The sequence below is a fragment of the Neoarius graeffei genome, chromosome 10 (genome assembly GCF_027579695.1).
Source record: "Neoarius graeffei isolate fNeoGra1 chromosome 10, fNeoGra1.pri, whole genome shotgun sequence".
In the NCBI taxonomy this organism is placed as follows: domain Eukaryota; kingdom Metazoa; phylum Chordata; class Actinopteri; order Siluriformes; family Ariidae; genus Neoarius; species Neoarius graeffei.
This window is the reverse complement of record NC_083578.1, coordinates 64,234,902-64,252,203: the sequence shown is the minus strand read 5'-3', so window position 1 is coordinate 64,252,203 and position 17,302 is coordinate 64,234,902. Positions and strand designations below refer to the sequence as shown.

The window sequence follows — 17,302 nt, the reverse complement described above, 5'->3', positions numbered from 1 at the left end:
TACAATAACCATCAGTAAAATCACTTGATGGACTGCATTAACAAAGAAGCAAGAAGAACACTGCATACTTGTATATTTGATAGCTGTTCCTCACTTTAATTCCCCCTTTGATAAAGCTGATCATATTTTCGTCCTGCATGTACAGATTAAAAATAGTTAATTGTGTTTGCTTATCCTGATTATAATGTATACATTTAACTTAAAATGCAACCTGCAAAATGTACAGTACATTCATCAAATATAGGAAAACTCCACCCTGAAAAATGGGATGGAAATATGTTTATACTGAAATACTGGTAATTATTATACATACAGGACACTTTTTCCATGGAATAAAAACATTAATTTTTTTCAGGGTCCGGTTTCCATCAAATCCTGCGCTCTGATTGGCTGGCGAGCGGGTCTGTATCCTACGATATGGACCCCAGTTATGGACCTCTGGCGACTCACTCGTTCACAACAACAACAACAAACATCGTAACAATTTTTGTCAACATCTATTTTCGCATTTCGCAGGAGAATAGCATTAATTTTACAGCATGGATAGCGATAACGACAGTCTTCAGAGCGAAAGCGAGTTTTACTACCCTGAGGAAGAAGAAATAAAAGAAAACATTTCAGGAGAAAGCTTAAAACCTCTAACTGTTGCTAATGCCAAGCAAAAACATGGCTGAATCCTGAATGACTCAATTTTGTATAAATAGGGGACTACATAGGCAGCAAAATGTAGCTTTTTTCCCTGCCATGGAAGTGCACTTGTATACCGAGGAGGAAGCAATTTGCATTACATCTGTGAATGAGGATTCAAAATAGCGTTAATTTTACATCATGGATAGTGATAACAGTGTTCACAGCAAAAGCGAGTTACTACCCTGAGGAAGACAAAATAAAAGAAAACATTTCAGGAGAAAGCTAAAAACCTGTAACTTGCTAAAGCCGAGCAAAAACATGGCTGAATCCTGAATGACTCAATTTTAATTTCATTTTAATTTTTTTTCCTGCCATGGAAGTGCACTTGTATACCGAGGAGGAAGCAATTTGCATTACAGCCGTGAATGAGGATTCAAAATGGCGTCTCGCCTCGGCTCGGTTTTCCCTTTCGGGTGCTCTCGTTTTCTGTTAGAATTTGGTAAAGAAAAAAATAAATATATTATTTACCAGCTTAAGGTCGGTCCATATGGTGAAATACCGTGACCTCGGCCTTGAATACTGACCTCGGCCCAGAGGGCCTCGCTCAGTACTTTCAAGACCTCCGTCACGGTATTTCACGATATGGACCTCCCAGCTGGTACACTGGCAGTCAATGAAAAAGTCCAGGTCAATAATTCAACATATTATGCAATACGAAGTTGGGGAAATGTTTGTTTTGAGATGTTTCTATTGAATAGCGTGCACAGAAGTCATTAATGAGTTCTCCTCAATCCAAACATTTTTCAATAGTCTTCAGGGAGTGGTCTCTAGGAATCAGCTCAAAGTGCTGTTTTGGAGAAAAACAAAAATTTGTACACGGTTGAAAGGATGGGTTGGATAGCCTTTATTAAGGCCATGAAAAAGCCGACTTTTGTATTCCTTATGTCCAAGATGCCACAGTTAAATCCAGATGACAGATACACATCCGCATGCTGCCCGTGTCACCAGAGGGTTCCTGGAAGGTCAGAATGTCCAAACCCTGCCATGGCCTGCGTATTCACCTGATCTCAATCCCATTGAGCATTTATGGGATCACCTTGGTGTTCAGATCCAGAACCGTGTTCCTCGTCCCATGAACAGAGGTCAACTGATCCAGGCTCTTCAAGAGGAGTGGCAGGCCATTCCACAAGACAGGATTCGCCGTTTGATACGCAGTATGCGTCGCAGACTGACGGCTTGTATTGCTGTTGGTGGGGACAATACTCGGTACTGAAGCTGCAACTTTCCAATTACAGGGTATCCATTTTGTTCGGACTGTACATTATCAAAGCTCACAACAATTGTGATTTTTTGTTTATTCATCTCGAGTTAAATGTCAGTATATTGATCTGTAAGCTTCTATTACATGATTTCATAGCTTATGAATAAAATTATTTTCATAAATGTCACCTGGACATTTTCATTGACTGTCAGTGTAAATAACATTTATTAATTCTATTCCCTTCTAGCGGGTTTCATTCATTTGGTTTGATAGCATGCAATATTGTTAGCATATTGCTTATCCTATGTGTATTACGTCACGATACCTAATGGAGAATGAGTGTCACACGTTGGAAAGATAAAACTTCTGCGCTAGAGAGCGACTGTGACAATTTGTAAACAAACATGGCCGCCAGGTTTGCTTCGTTAAATACACAAGATTTTGAGAGAATTTTGAAAGAGAAAGACGCGTTGAACACCTGAAAGGAATGTATAATAATAATAATAATAATAATAATAATAATAATAATAATGGCTTTTCTCGTGGCATATCAGATATAGTCCATTCAGCTAATGTGATATTGAACTCCTCTTCAACTCGTTCAATATCATGTTAGCTGAATGGAATATATCTGATATACCACTCAACACCAGCGAATATTATTTAAATATTTGTGCTTAGTGATTTTAGTTTCTCTGTTTGATGTAGAGTGCTCAGATGGACAAACTGAAGGATTAAAACACTGCTGCATCGCTCTCTTTAGGTAAAGTGGAATTCGCACTGGCGCCAAAATCAGTGGTTTAAACCGGAAATAGTCTACTCAGATTTTATCATAAAATAAATCTTTTGCACAGCTGAAGAGCGCATATAAATTACACATATTAATATGCAATGCATTCAGGGTGGATTTTTCCATTAAGCACCATTTCGAGAACTGAGATTCACCTGTAAGAAGGTCAGTGCTGCCCTCTGGAGGAGACACTCAGCATAACACACTTCAGCATGCAGCTCCTCTGAACATAAAATCAATAGTCAGAATTACAGCAGGTGTGTATTGACACAAACACTGCTAAACACCTTTAAAAAACAAGTACTACACTATAGCAACAAAAAAGATCCGTTTGACTGTTAATATTAAGATATGATAAACAGTATGTCAACATACAGTGCCCTCCACAATTATCGGCACCTCTTGGAAAGATTAGTAAACATTGGGAGAAAAAAAAAATCCACCTTTTGGTGAAGTAGTTTCATCTTGCACCGAAAAAATTAGAAAAATCCAAACTTTAATTTAAGTAAATTTATTCAGAGACAAACAAATCCCTCATCAAGAAAGAATTATGTTTCACAAAAATACACATGCCATGATGATTGGCACCCCTGCATCTCCCTTTGCCAGTAAAACAGCACTGAGTTTTCTCCTATAACATTTTATAAGGTTGGAGATACAGAGCAGGGCATATGAGACCGTTCCTCTTTACACAATCTCTCCACATCATCCAGAGTCCTCGGCCCTCTCTTGTGCTCTCTCCTCTTCAGCTCACCCCAGAGATTTTCAATGAGGTTCAGGTCAGGGGACTGAGATGGCAGAAGCTTGATTCTGTGATCAATCAACCATTTTTGTGTTGATTTGGACATATGCTTCGGGTCAGTGTCCTGCTGGAAGATCCAATGACGACAGTTTTAGTTTCCTGGCAGAGGCAGCCACATTTTGATTTAAAATGTCCTGGCATTTCATGGAGTCCATGATGCCATGTATCCTAATAAGGTTTCCAGGGCCTTTGAAGGAAAAACAGCCCCAAAACACCACAGAATTTCCATCATATCTTACAGTTGGGATCGGGTACTTTTCATTATAGCCATCCTTCTTTTTACACCAAACCCACCTTGAATGTTTATTGCCAAAAAGCTCCATTTTTGTTAAATCAGACTATAGAACACGGTTTCAGTTAAATTTGTCGTAGCGTTTCACAAACTCCAGGCACTTACATTTGTGGTTAACTGACAGAAAAGGTTTTTTTTTCTGGCAAATCTTCCAAATAATCTGTTGGCATGGAGGTGGCGTCTGATGGTGGTTTTGGAGACGTGGAAACCCCAAGGTTTTACTTTTTCTTGTAATTCACCAACAGTAATCCTTGGGGATTCCCCCCCCCCTTACCATCCTCCTCACTGTCAGTGGTGCAAAATAAACTTGGGTCCTTTCCTAGGCAAGTTTATAACAGTTCCAGTTGGTGTCCACTTTTTTATTATTGCCCTAACAGTAGGAATGGAGCCGAGTTTTCAGCCGAGTAGCCTTTTTTTTTTTAATAACTATTCCCTGACTTATGAAAGTCAACACACTTCTCCCTCATTTGGTTTGTGTGTTCTCTCATCTTTCCCATGTTGATGGATGACTAAGGGAATTTGGCCTCTGTGTCACCTCATATTTGTACCCCAATTAATCAGGAAGTCATGGATTACAGTTTGAAAGTTCCTACACACTCCAATCAAATAAAAAAAATGTACAATTTAAATAGGAAACATGCTTTCGTTACACTGCGTTCACTATCATTTCTAGGGGTGCCAATAATAGTGGCACGTGTTTTTGTTGAGGAAAAACCTTGATTAGGGATTTGTTTTTCTCTGAATAAATTTATTTCAATTAAAGGTTCAATTTTTCTCATTTTTTTCAGTGTACGAAAAAGTAACTTCAACGAAAAGTTGGATTTTTTTCCCTTTTTTTTAAACTAATTTTTACAAGAGGTGCCAATAGTTGTGAAGGGCACTGTATATCTGGCATAATTGTCACTAGTAGTTCTCTGAAATTAATTTACAATATTCACGTGTAGAATATAAAACTGACTGAACACTTACCTTCTGTAAAGGTTTTGCTGTTGAAGGAGGACTTCTTACGATACCTGTAATGACAGATAACCATCATACCAGAATGAAAAAATATAGTTTATAAATTATCAGAGGTGTTTAGGGACTTTTCCGAGAAGTATATATTAAGCAAATATGTTTAATTTACTGAAATGTACTTTCAGTTACATAAGAGACAGCCGTATAGGCTGCTTTTGCTCGACCAGCATGCATGGAGCCTAAAAAGTTCACAAACAAGCTATTTCACTCCAGAGATGGATGATCATAAAAGAGACTTTTCATTTTTTAGAAAATAAATAAACCCTTCAACTATTCTCACTCTTTGTTTAATCTTATGTTACACATTTTAATTTAGATTACCTGAAAACGTTAAGGCAGTCATTCATTCATTCATTATCGATGCCACTTATCCATTAGGGTCATGAGTGGGCTGGAGCCATTTCCAGCTAACACTGGGCGGGAAGTGGGGTACACCCTGGACAGGTCGCCAGTCAGCTACACTCATTCACACACTCATTCACACCTATGAACAATTTAGAGTAGCCGGTTGACTTAATCCACGTGTCTTTGGACTGTTTGGAGGAAACTGGAGTACTCTAAGGAAACCCATGCTGGCATGGAGAGAAGAGGCAAACTCCACTCAGAAAGGCTCTGGTCAGCCGGCAGGTTCGAACCCAGAACTTTCTTGTTGTGAGATGACAGTCCTAACCTAAATAGTTAACTATTTACATCGTTAAATAGTTAATTATTTGAATAGCTAAATAGTTAACTATTTAACTGGCTATTTAACAGAAATGTTTATGTTTCTATTTTGTATTTAAGAACCGATTTGTTTAGTCAGAGTTAACAACACTTAAGTGTACTGCCATGATACAGGTTGCCGATAGCAATTTACAGTATGCACTATATTTTCTTTATTGATCCAAGACATGCACAGACATATTTGTTGAATATATTGAAGATAATTTCTTTGAAGGAAGGCTTTGAGCTTACTATAGACCATTTCAAATTACTTTGGGTTTTATCAGTTTTATAGACTGAGTGAAGTGCTCGTGTCATCGTTCTGGGAAGGAGAAAGCCTCCCAGGCTGCCTGAGGCATATGGCCCTTTTCCACTACCCTTTTTCAGCTCACTTCAGCTCGCTTCAGCTCACTTCAGCCCGACACGGCTCGCGTTTCGACTACCAAAAACCAGCACGACTCAGCTCGCTTCAGCCCTGCTTAGCCCCTAAAACTCGCACCGTTTTGGAGTGGGGCTGAAGCGAGCCAAACCGTGCCGACTGAGGCTGGGGGCGTGAGCAGACACTCCCCTGTGCACTGATTGGTGAGGAGGCGTGTCCTCACATGCCCACACACGCCCCGCGAGCGCGCTGGGATCTGTAAACACCGCAAACCCGGAAGGAGAATAATTACGAATTACGAGAATTTCTGAAGCCTTATGCGCCTCGCCTCATCTATACGCTCTTGCCAGTATCTGTCCGCGTTGTCGGTGACAACAAGCCACAGCACCAAGGCCAGCAACACTAACGACTCCATGTCCTCCATGTTTATTGTTTACTATTCGGGTCGTGAGACTACCGCTTAAAAGCTCACTGAATCAGTGACATACAGAGCATCGTGGACGAGTTCGCGGAGCGCAAGGCTCGTCGTATGCCCTTCAAATAATGCGCGCAGTAGGCTATTGATGTTTTATTATGAGCCATGTACAGTATGTCGCCTAATGTTTTTTGTTTCTGAGTTACATGTTCGTTTGAAGGACTTAATGTACAAAATAACATAGTTGCACCCCGTAGTGTTGAAATTGGTAAACACAGTGCATTCAGTGAGGTTTGCACCGCCCTCCTTTTATTTCTGACTCTTCCTGTCACCACTCTGAGCGCTCATTCGTATGCCCTTCAAATAATGTGCGCAGTATAGGCTATTGATGTTTTATTATGAGCCATGTACAGTATCCTAATGTTTTTTGTTTCTGAGTTACATGTTCGTTTGAAGGACTAGATGTACTAAATAACATAGTTGCACCCGGTAGTGTTGAAATTGGTAAACACCGCAGTTGCGGACATTTTGTAGCCTAAAATGATGTTATGATAAGCTTTAATAAAGGGTCCGGTCATTTGCCCCGCCCCCGGCCCGGCTCTGACTTGTTCCGCCACTGTCACTGATGTCACTGTTTGCGCTGCTTAACGACATCACGTGACGTCCACCCACTTTCGCTAACTCCACCCAATGTGTCCACCCACTTCCAGCCAGCACGGTTCAGCGCGGTTGTAGTCGAAATGCAACTCCAACAGCCCCGCTCAGCTCGACTCAGCTCGACTCGGCACGGCACGGCTCAGCCGCGTTTGTAGTGGAAAAGCGGCAATAATAATAATGTGACTCCCATTTGATTTAAAGCTCCCAGGTGAATTAGGTGTGAGATATGTAAAATGATTCTTAAGCCTAAACAGAAGTTGAGACAGTGCTCACTGTTCAATTGTGTGAATCCAAATAAATCTTTGTGGCAAAGCTTCTCTAGGCAAAGAATGAATTTTGATAATGAATATTTTTGACGTCAAGGAGATGTCCAGAGCTGCTCCAAAAACCCTTCTACAACCCAATAGCAATCCTTCTGCAATCTCTAATATGTGGAAAGGAATTTGTGGAAAGCAATCTGTGGTAATATACTGTATATGGGTTATGCTACAGCATATGTGACTGAGACTGTGTGTGTGTGTCTGTGTGTCTAGCCGTAACCAACATCACTCACTGCTACATGGTTATAAGGGCAAGCCTGCGTAGACGTGTCTCTTTAAAAACAGGCATACTGCGCATTTTCACACACACTCAAGCGGTTACTGTGTCAAGTGGTTCTGAAATTCCATCAACCCCCTTACTTTAATGAAACCTTGTTGATACCCAATGCCAAGTTGCATTCTGGGATTATATCACTAACTCCTGATCCTAAATCCTGTTTGGATGTAGTTTAGAATTTATGCACACATGCATGTAAAGTCTATTTATTCATTTCATTCTAAACCTTATGGTAATATGTAGAAAGAGCGAGTGCATTTACCGCTGACAAACAGCCTGAGCATCTTTCATGGTGTTTCCTGCTGACAAGATGTCCTCAGGGTCAAAGGTCATCATCGCCTGCATTTCCAGAATGGTGGCATATGTGAGCGCGTGATACATACTCTCCTTATTTCTGTCAGAGAACGCACACGTACAAAAAACATGATCTAATCTTAGCACAACAACAATCAGAGATGACTCAGCACATGAAAATACACCTGAGACAAAGCGATGGATAGTTAAACACACTGACTGAACAGAGAGGAGGTATACAAGACCTAAACTAATATAGTACATTTGTTCAAAATACTTATTCTGTATCAAATAATACAAAGCACACAGTGTAACACAATGCTTTAGAATATCATGGTCATTGTTATGGTGTAATATGGGATCTATCACCTTAAATATGCTAGAAACTGCACACTGGTACTCAAAAAGTGGTTATTTTAAGGTAGCACTACTGCACCGTCATCGCTGAGTTTTGCATAAGTGTTGAGTTCAATTATCGAGGAAACAGGCCGGTGCGAACTGGACAGAATGTGACACTGCAGGTCCAAAATGCTCAGCAGCAGGATTACTGGCTAAGCCAGTTTAACCTGGTTTATTTTCTGAAACAAAGATGGAATAATGCTGGTGGGGTCAATGCACAAAGGAATGTTGAATGTCTACGTAGTTCACATTTCACTCCTATTCTGAAAACGCTTATACACACTGTTACAGCTTAATGTGGCCTGTAGTGGATGCCTTCAGAATATCCTCTGAGCAGTACAGTACATTTAGTAGTCTCATCTCACCTCATTATCTGTAGCCGCTTTATCCTGTTCTACAGGGTCGCAGGCAAGCTGGAGCCTATCCCAGCTGACTACGGGCGAAAGGCGGGGTACACCCTGGACAAGTCGCCAGGTCATCACAGGGCTGACACATAGACACAGACAACCATTCACACTCACATTCACACCTACGGTCAATTTAGAGTCACCAGTTAACCTAACCTGCATGTCTTTGGACTGTGGGGGAAACCGGAGCACCCGGAGGAAACCCACGCGGACACGGGGAGAACATGCAAACTCCGCACAGAAAGGCCCTCGCCGGCCACGGGGCTCGAACCCGGACCTTCTTGCTGTGAGGCGACAGCGCTAACCACTACACCACCGTGCCGCCCACATTCAGTAGTAAATAAATAAATAAATAAATAAATAAATAGCTATTATTAACTTCCTGTAGAATAGGACAATAAGTTTACTAAAAAGAAAAATGTAAGCAATACATAGGAGAAAAATATTGCAATTATTAAAACTCTATGCATCCATCCATCCATCCATTATCTGTAGCCGCTTATCCTGTCCTACAGGATCGCAGGCAAGCTGTAGCCTATCCCAGCTGACTATGGGCGAGAGGCAGGGTATACCCTGGACAAGTTGCCAGGTCATCACAGGGCTGACACATAGACACAGACAACCATTCACACTCACATTCACACCTACGGTCAATTTAGAGCCACCAGTTAACCTAACCTGCATGTCTTTGGACTGTGGGGGAAGCTGGAGCACCCGGAGGAAACCCACGCGGACACGGGGAGAACATGCAAACTCCACACAGAAAGGCCCCTGTCGGCCGCTGGGCTCGAACCCCGGACCGTCTTGCTGTGAGGCGACAGTGCTAACCACTACACCACCGTGCCGCCCCAATTATTAAAACTGACACATCTAAAAAAATTAATTAATTAAATAAAAAAGACCATTTAGTAGGTTGGCCTGAAGATATGCTGTATCACCATATTTTGCCAAAAATGCATTTAAGGAAAATCTAGTTCATTTTCATTAGTACCAGTACAAGAATATTTTAAAAATTCCAATCAGTTACCATTTTACTGGAAATAATAATGACGTTATAAAAATCACTGACACATGATGATACCCATGACACTCAGAAAAATGTATATTTAATGTATAAATATATTTCATACTGTCATATCATCAAGCCCTACCATTTACATGCAGTGTATTTTTGGCCATGTCAATTATTATTTAAATTGCAGTAGTTACCAGTCCCATAATTGCAATCATATGAATTGATAAAAACAGCTCAAAAGGCTGAAATTCCACTGACTTGAGAATTCGTGTGTGAATTGATGTCCTTGTTGCAGGGTTTGCGATCATAAATATGAAAAAGTGCTGACCTGAACTCCTGACCAATGTGTCATTACACTTAATCTTGCTCAATTCAAATCATATGACCTACAAAACAGCACCCAGAGTACAAGAGTTGAGTGATGGCGTCTCTCTCACACACACACACACACACACACACACACCAGTTTATCGCATAAACAGATCTGCCAGAACAACAATCTGAGGCTACAGTGGTCAGAGTTCCACCAAAACTGAGAAGCTGAAGATGAAAAACATCACTTGGTCTTTTTTCTAATTTTGACCTGTCCAGTTTCAGAGAGCCTGTACCCACTGTAGCCTCAGATTCTTGTTTTTGACAGGATGGATGAGGTCTTCTGCTGTTAGAGCCCATCTGTCTCAATATTTCACATGCTATGTGTTCTGAGATGCTTTTCTGCTCACCACGGGTGTAAAGAGTGGCTAATTAAGTTACCACTGATTTACCTGTCAGCTCAAAGCAGTCTGGTTGGTCTCCTCTGACCTTTCTAATCAGTAAGCCATTTCCACTGACAGAACTGCTGCTGACTGGATGTTTTTAATTTTTCACACGATGCTGTGTAAACTGTTGTGACTGTTGTGTAAAAATCCCAGAAGATCAACAGTTTCTGAAATACTTAAACCAGCACATCTGGCACCAACATCCATCCATCCATCCATCCATCCATCCATCCATCAATTTTCATTAAAAATCTTTTATGAACATACTATGTGCCTTTCTGTTTCTTCACGTGCAGCAGTAAAAGACCTCGGTGTGATCATTGACTCTAGTCCTTCGTTTGAAACTCATATCAATAACATTACCCGGATACCTTTCTTTCATCTCAGAAATATTGCTAAGATAAGAAATATAATGCCATGACATGATACAGAGAAACTAGTTCACGCTTTTGTTACCTCTAGGTTGGATTATTGTAATGCCTTACTGTCTAGATGTTCCAAAAAGTGCAGAAACTAGGTCCAGTTAGTTCAAAATGCAGCTACAAAAGTCTTTACTAAAACTACATGACCTATATGACCACGTCAGCCCATCTTATCCACTTTGCATTGGCTCCCAATCAAATTTTGCATTGAATATCAAATACTACCATTGACCTATAAAGCACTGAATGGTCTCGCGTCACAGTACCTGAGCGAACACCTGGTCCTTTATGCCCTGCCACACCTACTTAGATCAAAAGGTGCAGGATGTCTGTTGGTACCTCACATAGTGAAGGCTACATCAGGGGGCAGAGCCTTTTCTTACAAAGCCCCACAGTTATGGAACAGCCTTCCAAGTCGTGTTCGGGACTCAGACACAGTCTCAGTGATTAAGTCTAGGCTGAAAACATATCTTTTTAGTCAAGCCTTTTGTTAACAGTTTTTATTATGTAAAGGAGTAGATCTGGAGGGTCCTCAGGCATAGAATGTTTTGGTAAACTGGGATGTCTGGATACTGTGCCCCCCCACACACACACACACATTCACTCAGGTTTGTTGACGGTGTAGTGGCTGGATGCTTTATGTCCCAGAGCTCCCTCATGTCTGTGTTACCTCCTGGCTCTCCCTTTTAGTTATGCTGTCATAGTTAGTCTTGCCGGAGTCCCCGCTTGCACTCAGCACAAAATGTATACTGTTCTTAACCATTCGGTGACACCGGGCAACCTGTGTTCCCCCCCTTATGTCTCTCTCTGTGTCTGTCTCTCTCTCTGTTGAATTACATCTCGATCCTGAGACACCAGTGATGCTGACCTCTTCTGTTCTTCGGACCTGCCTGATCCATCCTGATGCCCTACTTCTGGCTGGAGTCTCATCACATTGCTCCTGTGGAGGACGGCCCCATACGGACAGTCGAAAGTCGCATTTGGAAGATGGCTCAGGACATTTACAGTTTTGCTGTGATGGCTGAGGGCTACAACTGCCATGATAACTTTAGGACTGCAGTTGTCATGAACAGTTTTGCACTCAAGTCTCCATCAATGAACAGTTTATAACTTCAACAAAATAGACTTCATGCTAACACTATAATGAATTTCCTGGTTACACAGTTGTACTTTGTGACTATATAGGACACGGTTATAGAAGCAGTTGCTGATAATCACGCTATCTGTTATCGCCCAAATGAAGATGGGTTCCATTCTTAGTCTGGTTCCTTTCAAGGTTTATTCTTCATGTTGTCTGAAGGAGTTTTTCCTTGCCATCATCACCACAGCCTTGCTTATCAGGGATAAATAAATTTATCAGGGATAAAAATTAGCTCATATATTTAAATCCTTTAATTTTCTGTAAAGCTGCTTTGCGACAATGTTGTTAAAAGCGCTATACAATTAACTGACTTGACTAGACTATGGATGTTTGTACATTTTTGATTAGACAGACCTCTCTCCAGACCAAAATAAGAAATGATGATCACATACAGTGCCTTGCAAAAGTATTCATACCCCTTGAACTTTTTCACATTTTTCTACCTTACAACCACGAACTTAAAAGTTTTTTATTGAGATTTTATGTGATAGACCAACACAGAGTAGCACATAATTGTGAAGTCAAACAAAAATGATAAATGGTCTTCAAATTTTTAAACACATAAAAATCTGAAAAATGTGGTGCGCATTAGTATTCAGCCCCCTGTACTCTGATACCTCTAAATACAATCCAGTGCAATCAATTGCCTTCAGAAGACATCTAATTAGTTAATAGAGTCCTACTGTGTGTAATTTACTCTCAGCATAAATACACTTGTTCTGTGAAGGCCTCAGTGGTTTGTTAGAGAACACTGAAGAACAAACAGCATCATGAAGACCAAAGAACTCACCAGACAGGTCAGGGATAAAGTTCTGGAGAAGTTTAAAGCTGGGTTAGGTTATAAAAAATATCCCAAGCTCTGAACATCTCAAGAAGCACTGTTCAATCCATCATTCAAAAATGGAAAAAGTATGGCACAACTGCAAACCTACCAAGACATGGCCATCCACCTAAACTGACAGAGCGAGCAAGGAGAGCACTGGTCAGAGAAGCAGCCAAGAGGCCCATGATCACTCTGGAGGAGCTGCAGAAATCCACAGCTCAGGTGGGAGAATCTGTGCACAGGACAACTATAAGTCATACACTCCACAAATCTGGCCTTTTGGGAAGAGCGGCAAGAAGAAAGCCATTGTTGAAAGACAGGCATAAGAAGCCATGTAGGGGACACAGCAAACATGTGGAAGAAGGTGCTTTGGTCAGATGAGACCAAAGTTGAACTTTTTGGCCTAAATGCAAAGCGCTATGTGTGGCGGAAAACTAACACTACTCATCACCCTGCACACACCATCCCCACTGTGAAACATGGTGGTGGCAGCATCATGCTATGGGGATGCTTTTCTTCAGCAGGGACAGGGAAGCTGGTCAGAGTTGATGGGAAGATGGATGGAGCTAAATACAGGGCAATCCTGGAAGAAAACCTGTTGGAGGCTGCAAAAGACTTGAGACTGGGAAGGAGATTCACCTTCCAGCAAGACAATGACCCTAAACATACAGCCAGAGCTACAATGGAATGGTTTAGATCAAAGAATATTCATGTGTTAGAATGGCCCAGTCAAAGTCCAGACCTAAATCCCATTGAGCATCTGTGGCAAGACTTGAAAATTGCTGTTCCCAGACGCTCTCCATCCAATCTGGCTGAGCTTGAGCTATTTTGCAAAGAAGAATGGGCAAAAATTTCAGTGTCTAGATGTGCAAAGCTGGTAGAGACATACCACAAAAGATTTGCAGCTGTAATTGCAGCAAAAGGTGGCGCTACAAAGTACTGACGCAGGGGGGCTGAATACTAATGCACATCACATTTTTCAGATTTTTATTTGTTTAAAATTTTGAAGACCATTTATAATTTTCGTTTCACTTCACAATTATGTGCTACTCTGTGTTGGTCTATCACATAAAATCTCAATAAAAAACTTTTAAGTTTGTGGTTGTAAGGTGGAAAAATGTGAAAAAGTTCAAGGGGTATGAATACTTTTGCAAGGCACTGTAAACATTCAGACAGGTGAGTAAAAAGACACAAATTCAGGACCAAAGCTTGCATTCAACACACAAATATCATACACTGAGCGTGAGTCTGCCATTAAAAAAAATTTGCAAGTGTCCTTGAATTGTATCCAGCCTCACTTGTAAGTTCCTATGAATAAAAGTCCCCCAAACAAACAAATAAATAAATAAATGATGAAACAGAATTATAACTTCACAAATTCACATAAATCAGCAGATGCATACCTTTAATTCATTAATTGTTGACTGGAATGGGGAGAAGCTCATCTGTGACTGATGAGAAAAAAATCTATTATGTAACCATATGAACTGCAACTTCCCTGGTTTTGCAAGTTAGGACAGCTAGACAAACAAGCACATAGCACTTCAGTCACAGTCTGTACTCAGAAAAATCCCTCTTCTTTCACATCCATAAGCAGGCCTAATGCCTCTCAGCAGTATTGACTATTTCATTTGAACATTAACATTAATTTATCTTTCGTCAGAAGATGGATCACTATTGTTTTAGCCTGGAGAAGGTCTAACAGCTGCTAGGTTTATCACCACAACCTTAATGGTCATCATTCCTTTTCATGGTTTGTTACAACTTGTGATCTGTTTTCCTTTGGTTTCTGTCGAGACATGCTGTCATGCATGCAGGTTCACGTGTACAATAGTGCAGTCAAAGTGTTTTAAAATGCTCTCTCCAGCCCAGACTGAATGCTGCAACATAGCGATTAGCACCCAGATTGTCTCAACAAGTTCCAGCCACTGCAAGTTTAGCAACAACATCTGGATTTGGTTTTACTGCTTGGGCAAACCAAAAACCAAAGATATTCCACAGTGGAAGAGAGTGGTTAAACCCACATTATCCATTTACTTAAACCCCCACTTGATAACCTTTTTGTGTTTTTTTTTTTTTTTTTTTATTTACAGGGGAAGTCCACTGCCCCTTCCCCAATAGTGACACCTGGAAAAACAGGCTCACAGCCAGCTTAGTGGCTGCAGTAGGGGCATCTCCTGAGAAGAACAGACATGACACAGACCTATAATCATCTGTAATAATTACCACCTTAATATGTGCAGAATAAAACACTTCAGGATGTGCTGGTATAGGAAAATAATGAATGATGGGATGGTATAATGCAGCCCCATGTGAAGCACAGTCACTGGTACCACCCAGAAGTTGATTGTTTTCCAAGAACAGCACATCCTGAAGTGTTTTATTCCTCTTACACCACAGCAATTTGCCACTGATTAATTTTTTTAATCATTGAAACAATGAGATCATATTTTTTAATCAGTTTATTATGACATTAAATGTGGAATGTCCCCCACGCAAGTTTTCATCAGTGATTTCCTTAACTGTCAGAGAAAATTAATTAACATCAATCAGATTTGAGACTGTAACAGCGCTGTGGTATAAATTAACGCGCAAACACACACATGCACCCTTAGACAAATATTTTAACTGCTGACAGTGCAGCTAGTTTCACATACTAAACGATGTAAGGATTTTCTGTGTGCCAGTTGATGCATGTTCTCAAGAGAATTTGAGGGAATCAAGTTTGTTTTTTTAAAGGTCCCATGGCATGGTGGTTTGTTGATGCTTTAAACGGGCTCGTAGAGGCTTCCGGATGTTATATCCGCAGCCTTTCTTGAAATGAACCCTCGGCACGTAAATATAGCCTCCTGGGAGAAAGCCCCATTTCAGCGCTTTTCCCAGTGCGTCGTTTTGCTAATGAGAAGCAGGAGGCGGGGAAGGGTAGAGGGTGGGGGCGGGCCATGGGGGGAGGGGCTTGACCAAGCTGCGCACACACATACTCGCTGCTATCAGCGCCTGTAGCCACGCTGCTAAGACAAAACCCCGTTCTCCCTCGGACTCCTTTCGTAAACTCAACGTGACACAGAGAACAGAGAGTGAGAGTGTTCGGAGTGGTAGTTTACGAACGTATAATACCCTAGGCTTGAACACGCACTTCATAACCAAAGAGGATAGAAGCAGCAACATATCGCTTATCCAACAGAAGACATGCATTGCGGAGCAATAGTCAAACATAAGCTCATAAGTTACAGTCAATTTCCAGACTAAACTCAGTTTAGGGGCGGCACGGTGGTGTAGTGGTTAGCGCTGTCGCCTCACAGCAAGAAGGTCCTGGGTTCGAGCCCCGGGGCCGGCGAGGGCCTTTCTGTGTGGAGTTTGCATGTTCTCCCCGTGTCCGCGTGGGTTTCCTCCGGGTGCTCCGGTTTCCCCCACAGTCCAAAGACATGCAGGTTAGGTTAACTGGTGATTCTAAATTGACCGTAGGTGTGAATGGTTGTCTGTGTCTATGTGTCAGCCCTGTGATGACCTGGCGACTTGTCCAGGGTGTACCCCGCCTTTCGCCCGTAGTCAGCTGGGATAGGCTCCAGCTTGCCTGCGACCCTGTAGAAGGATAAAGCGGCTAAAGATAATGAGATGAGATGAGAAACTCAGTTTAACAGAGCATGCTGCATGCTCTTTAGTTTTGTAGCGCAGATTACCTGGCTAACTGCAGGAAGCGGTTAGCTGCATAGCTAATGTAGCCATTGCTAGGCTAACGCACCGATTTTAAAACACGGCAAAACGACCAGTTATACACTTACTTGTTCGGTGTTTGTTGCTGATGCAGCAGGGATGCTTGGTACGGACCCAGGCTTCAGTGACAGTTGATGTGCAAAACCTGCCCTGTACTGTCCCAAGTTGTGGAAACATTCCTCAGGAAAATGCTTCCGACAAACATACACCATCTTAGGTAGACTCGACGGCGTATTATTGAAGTAAATAAAATTAAGCCACTGCGTCTTCAGGGACTCTCCCGTCGGCAGTAAAAACAGACTCTTTTCTGTGTTGTCACATCCATGTACAGTGCAATTTCCATGTTTCGCTCGCTTAGGTGATGCCATGTTGTTGTGTCCTCTATGGTCTCCTCACTACAACTGGGCGGGGCAATCCATATAGTGGGTGGGAATCCAGAGGGGGGGCGTGGGAATCATCTCCCTTGCTGACGTAGTAAAGGTAAGAGCTTATCAACTCGCCGTTTTGACGCGCCATTCTCAAATGTTGGGCATAGTTTGGTTTACACATTATGAAATTTCTAGCCACTGGGGTGACTTAAGAAGGTCAGAGGAACTCATTTTAACGTTAAAAAAACCTCAGAAAGTGAAAATTTCATGCCATGGGACCTTTAATGAAATACGATTTATTCATATGGTTTTGGATACATACTGTATGCACATACAGCCAAGTTTTGCACAACTGTGGCAAAATTAGTCAAACATCTCTACCAGATTTCTGGCACAAGAGAAAAGCATTCACCTTATCA

At 41.5% G+C, this 17,302-nt stretch overlaps 1 protein-coding gene across 1 annotated transcript in view; it reads right to left on the bottom strand.

The window, feature by feature from the left end:
- Window positions 1-17,302, bottom strand: part of ttc39a (tetratricopeptide repeat domain 39A) — a 61,296-nt gene that overhangs the window by 14,068 nt on the left and 29,926 nt on the right. Inside the window, exons 6-9 of the mRNA XM_060932112.1 lie at window positions 7,805-7,936; window positions 4,745-4,788; window positions 2,837-2,904; window positions 69-133 (exon numbers count right to left, since the gene is read on the bottom strand). Coding sequence (XP_060788095.1) covers window positions 69-133; window positions 2,837-2,904; window positions 4,745-4,788; window positions 7,805-7,936 — 309 coding nt within the window. The remainder of the gene's footprint in view (window positions 1-68; window positions 134-2,836; window positions 2,905-4,744; window positions 4,789-7,804; window positions 7,937-17,302) is intronic.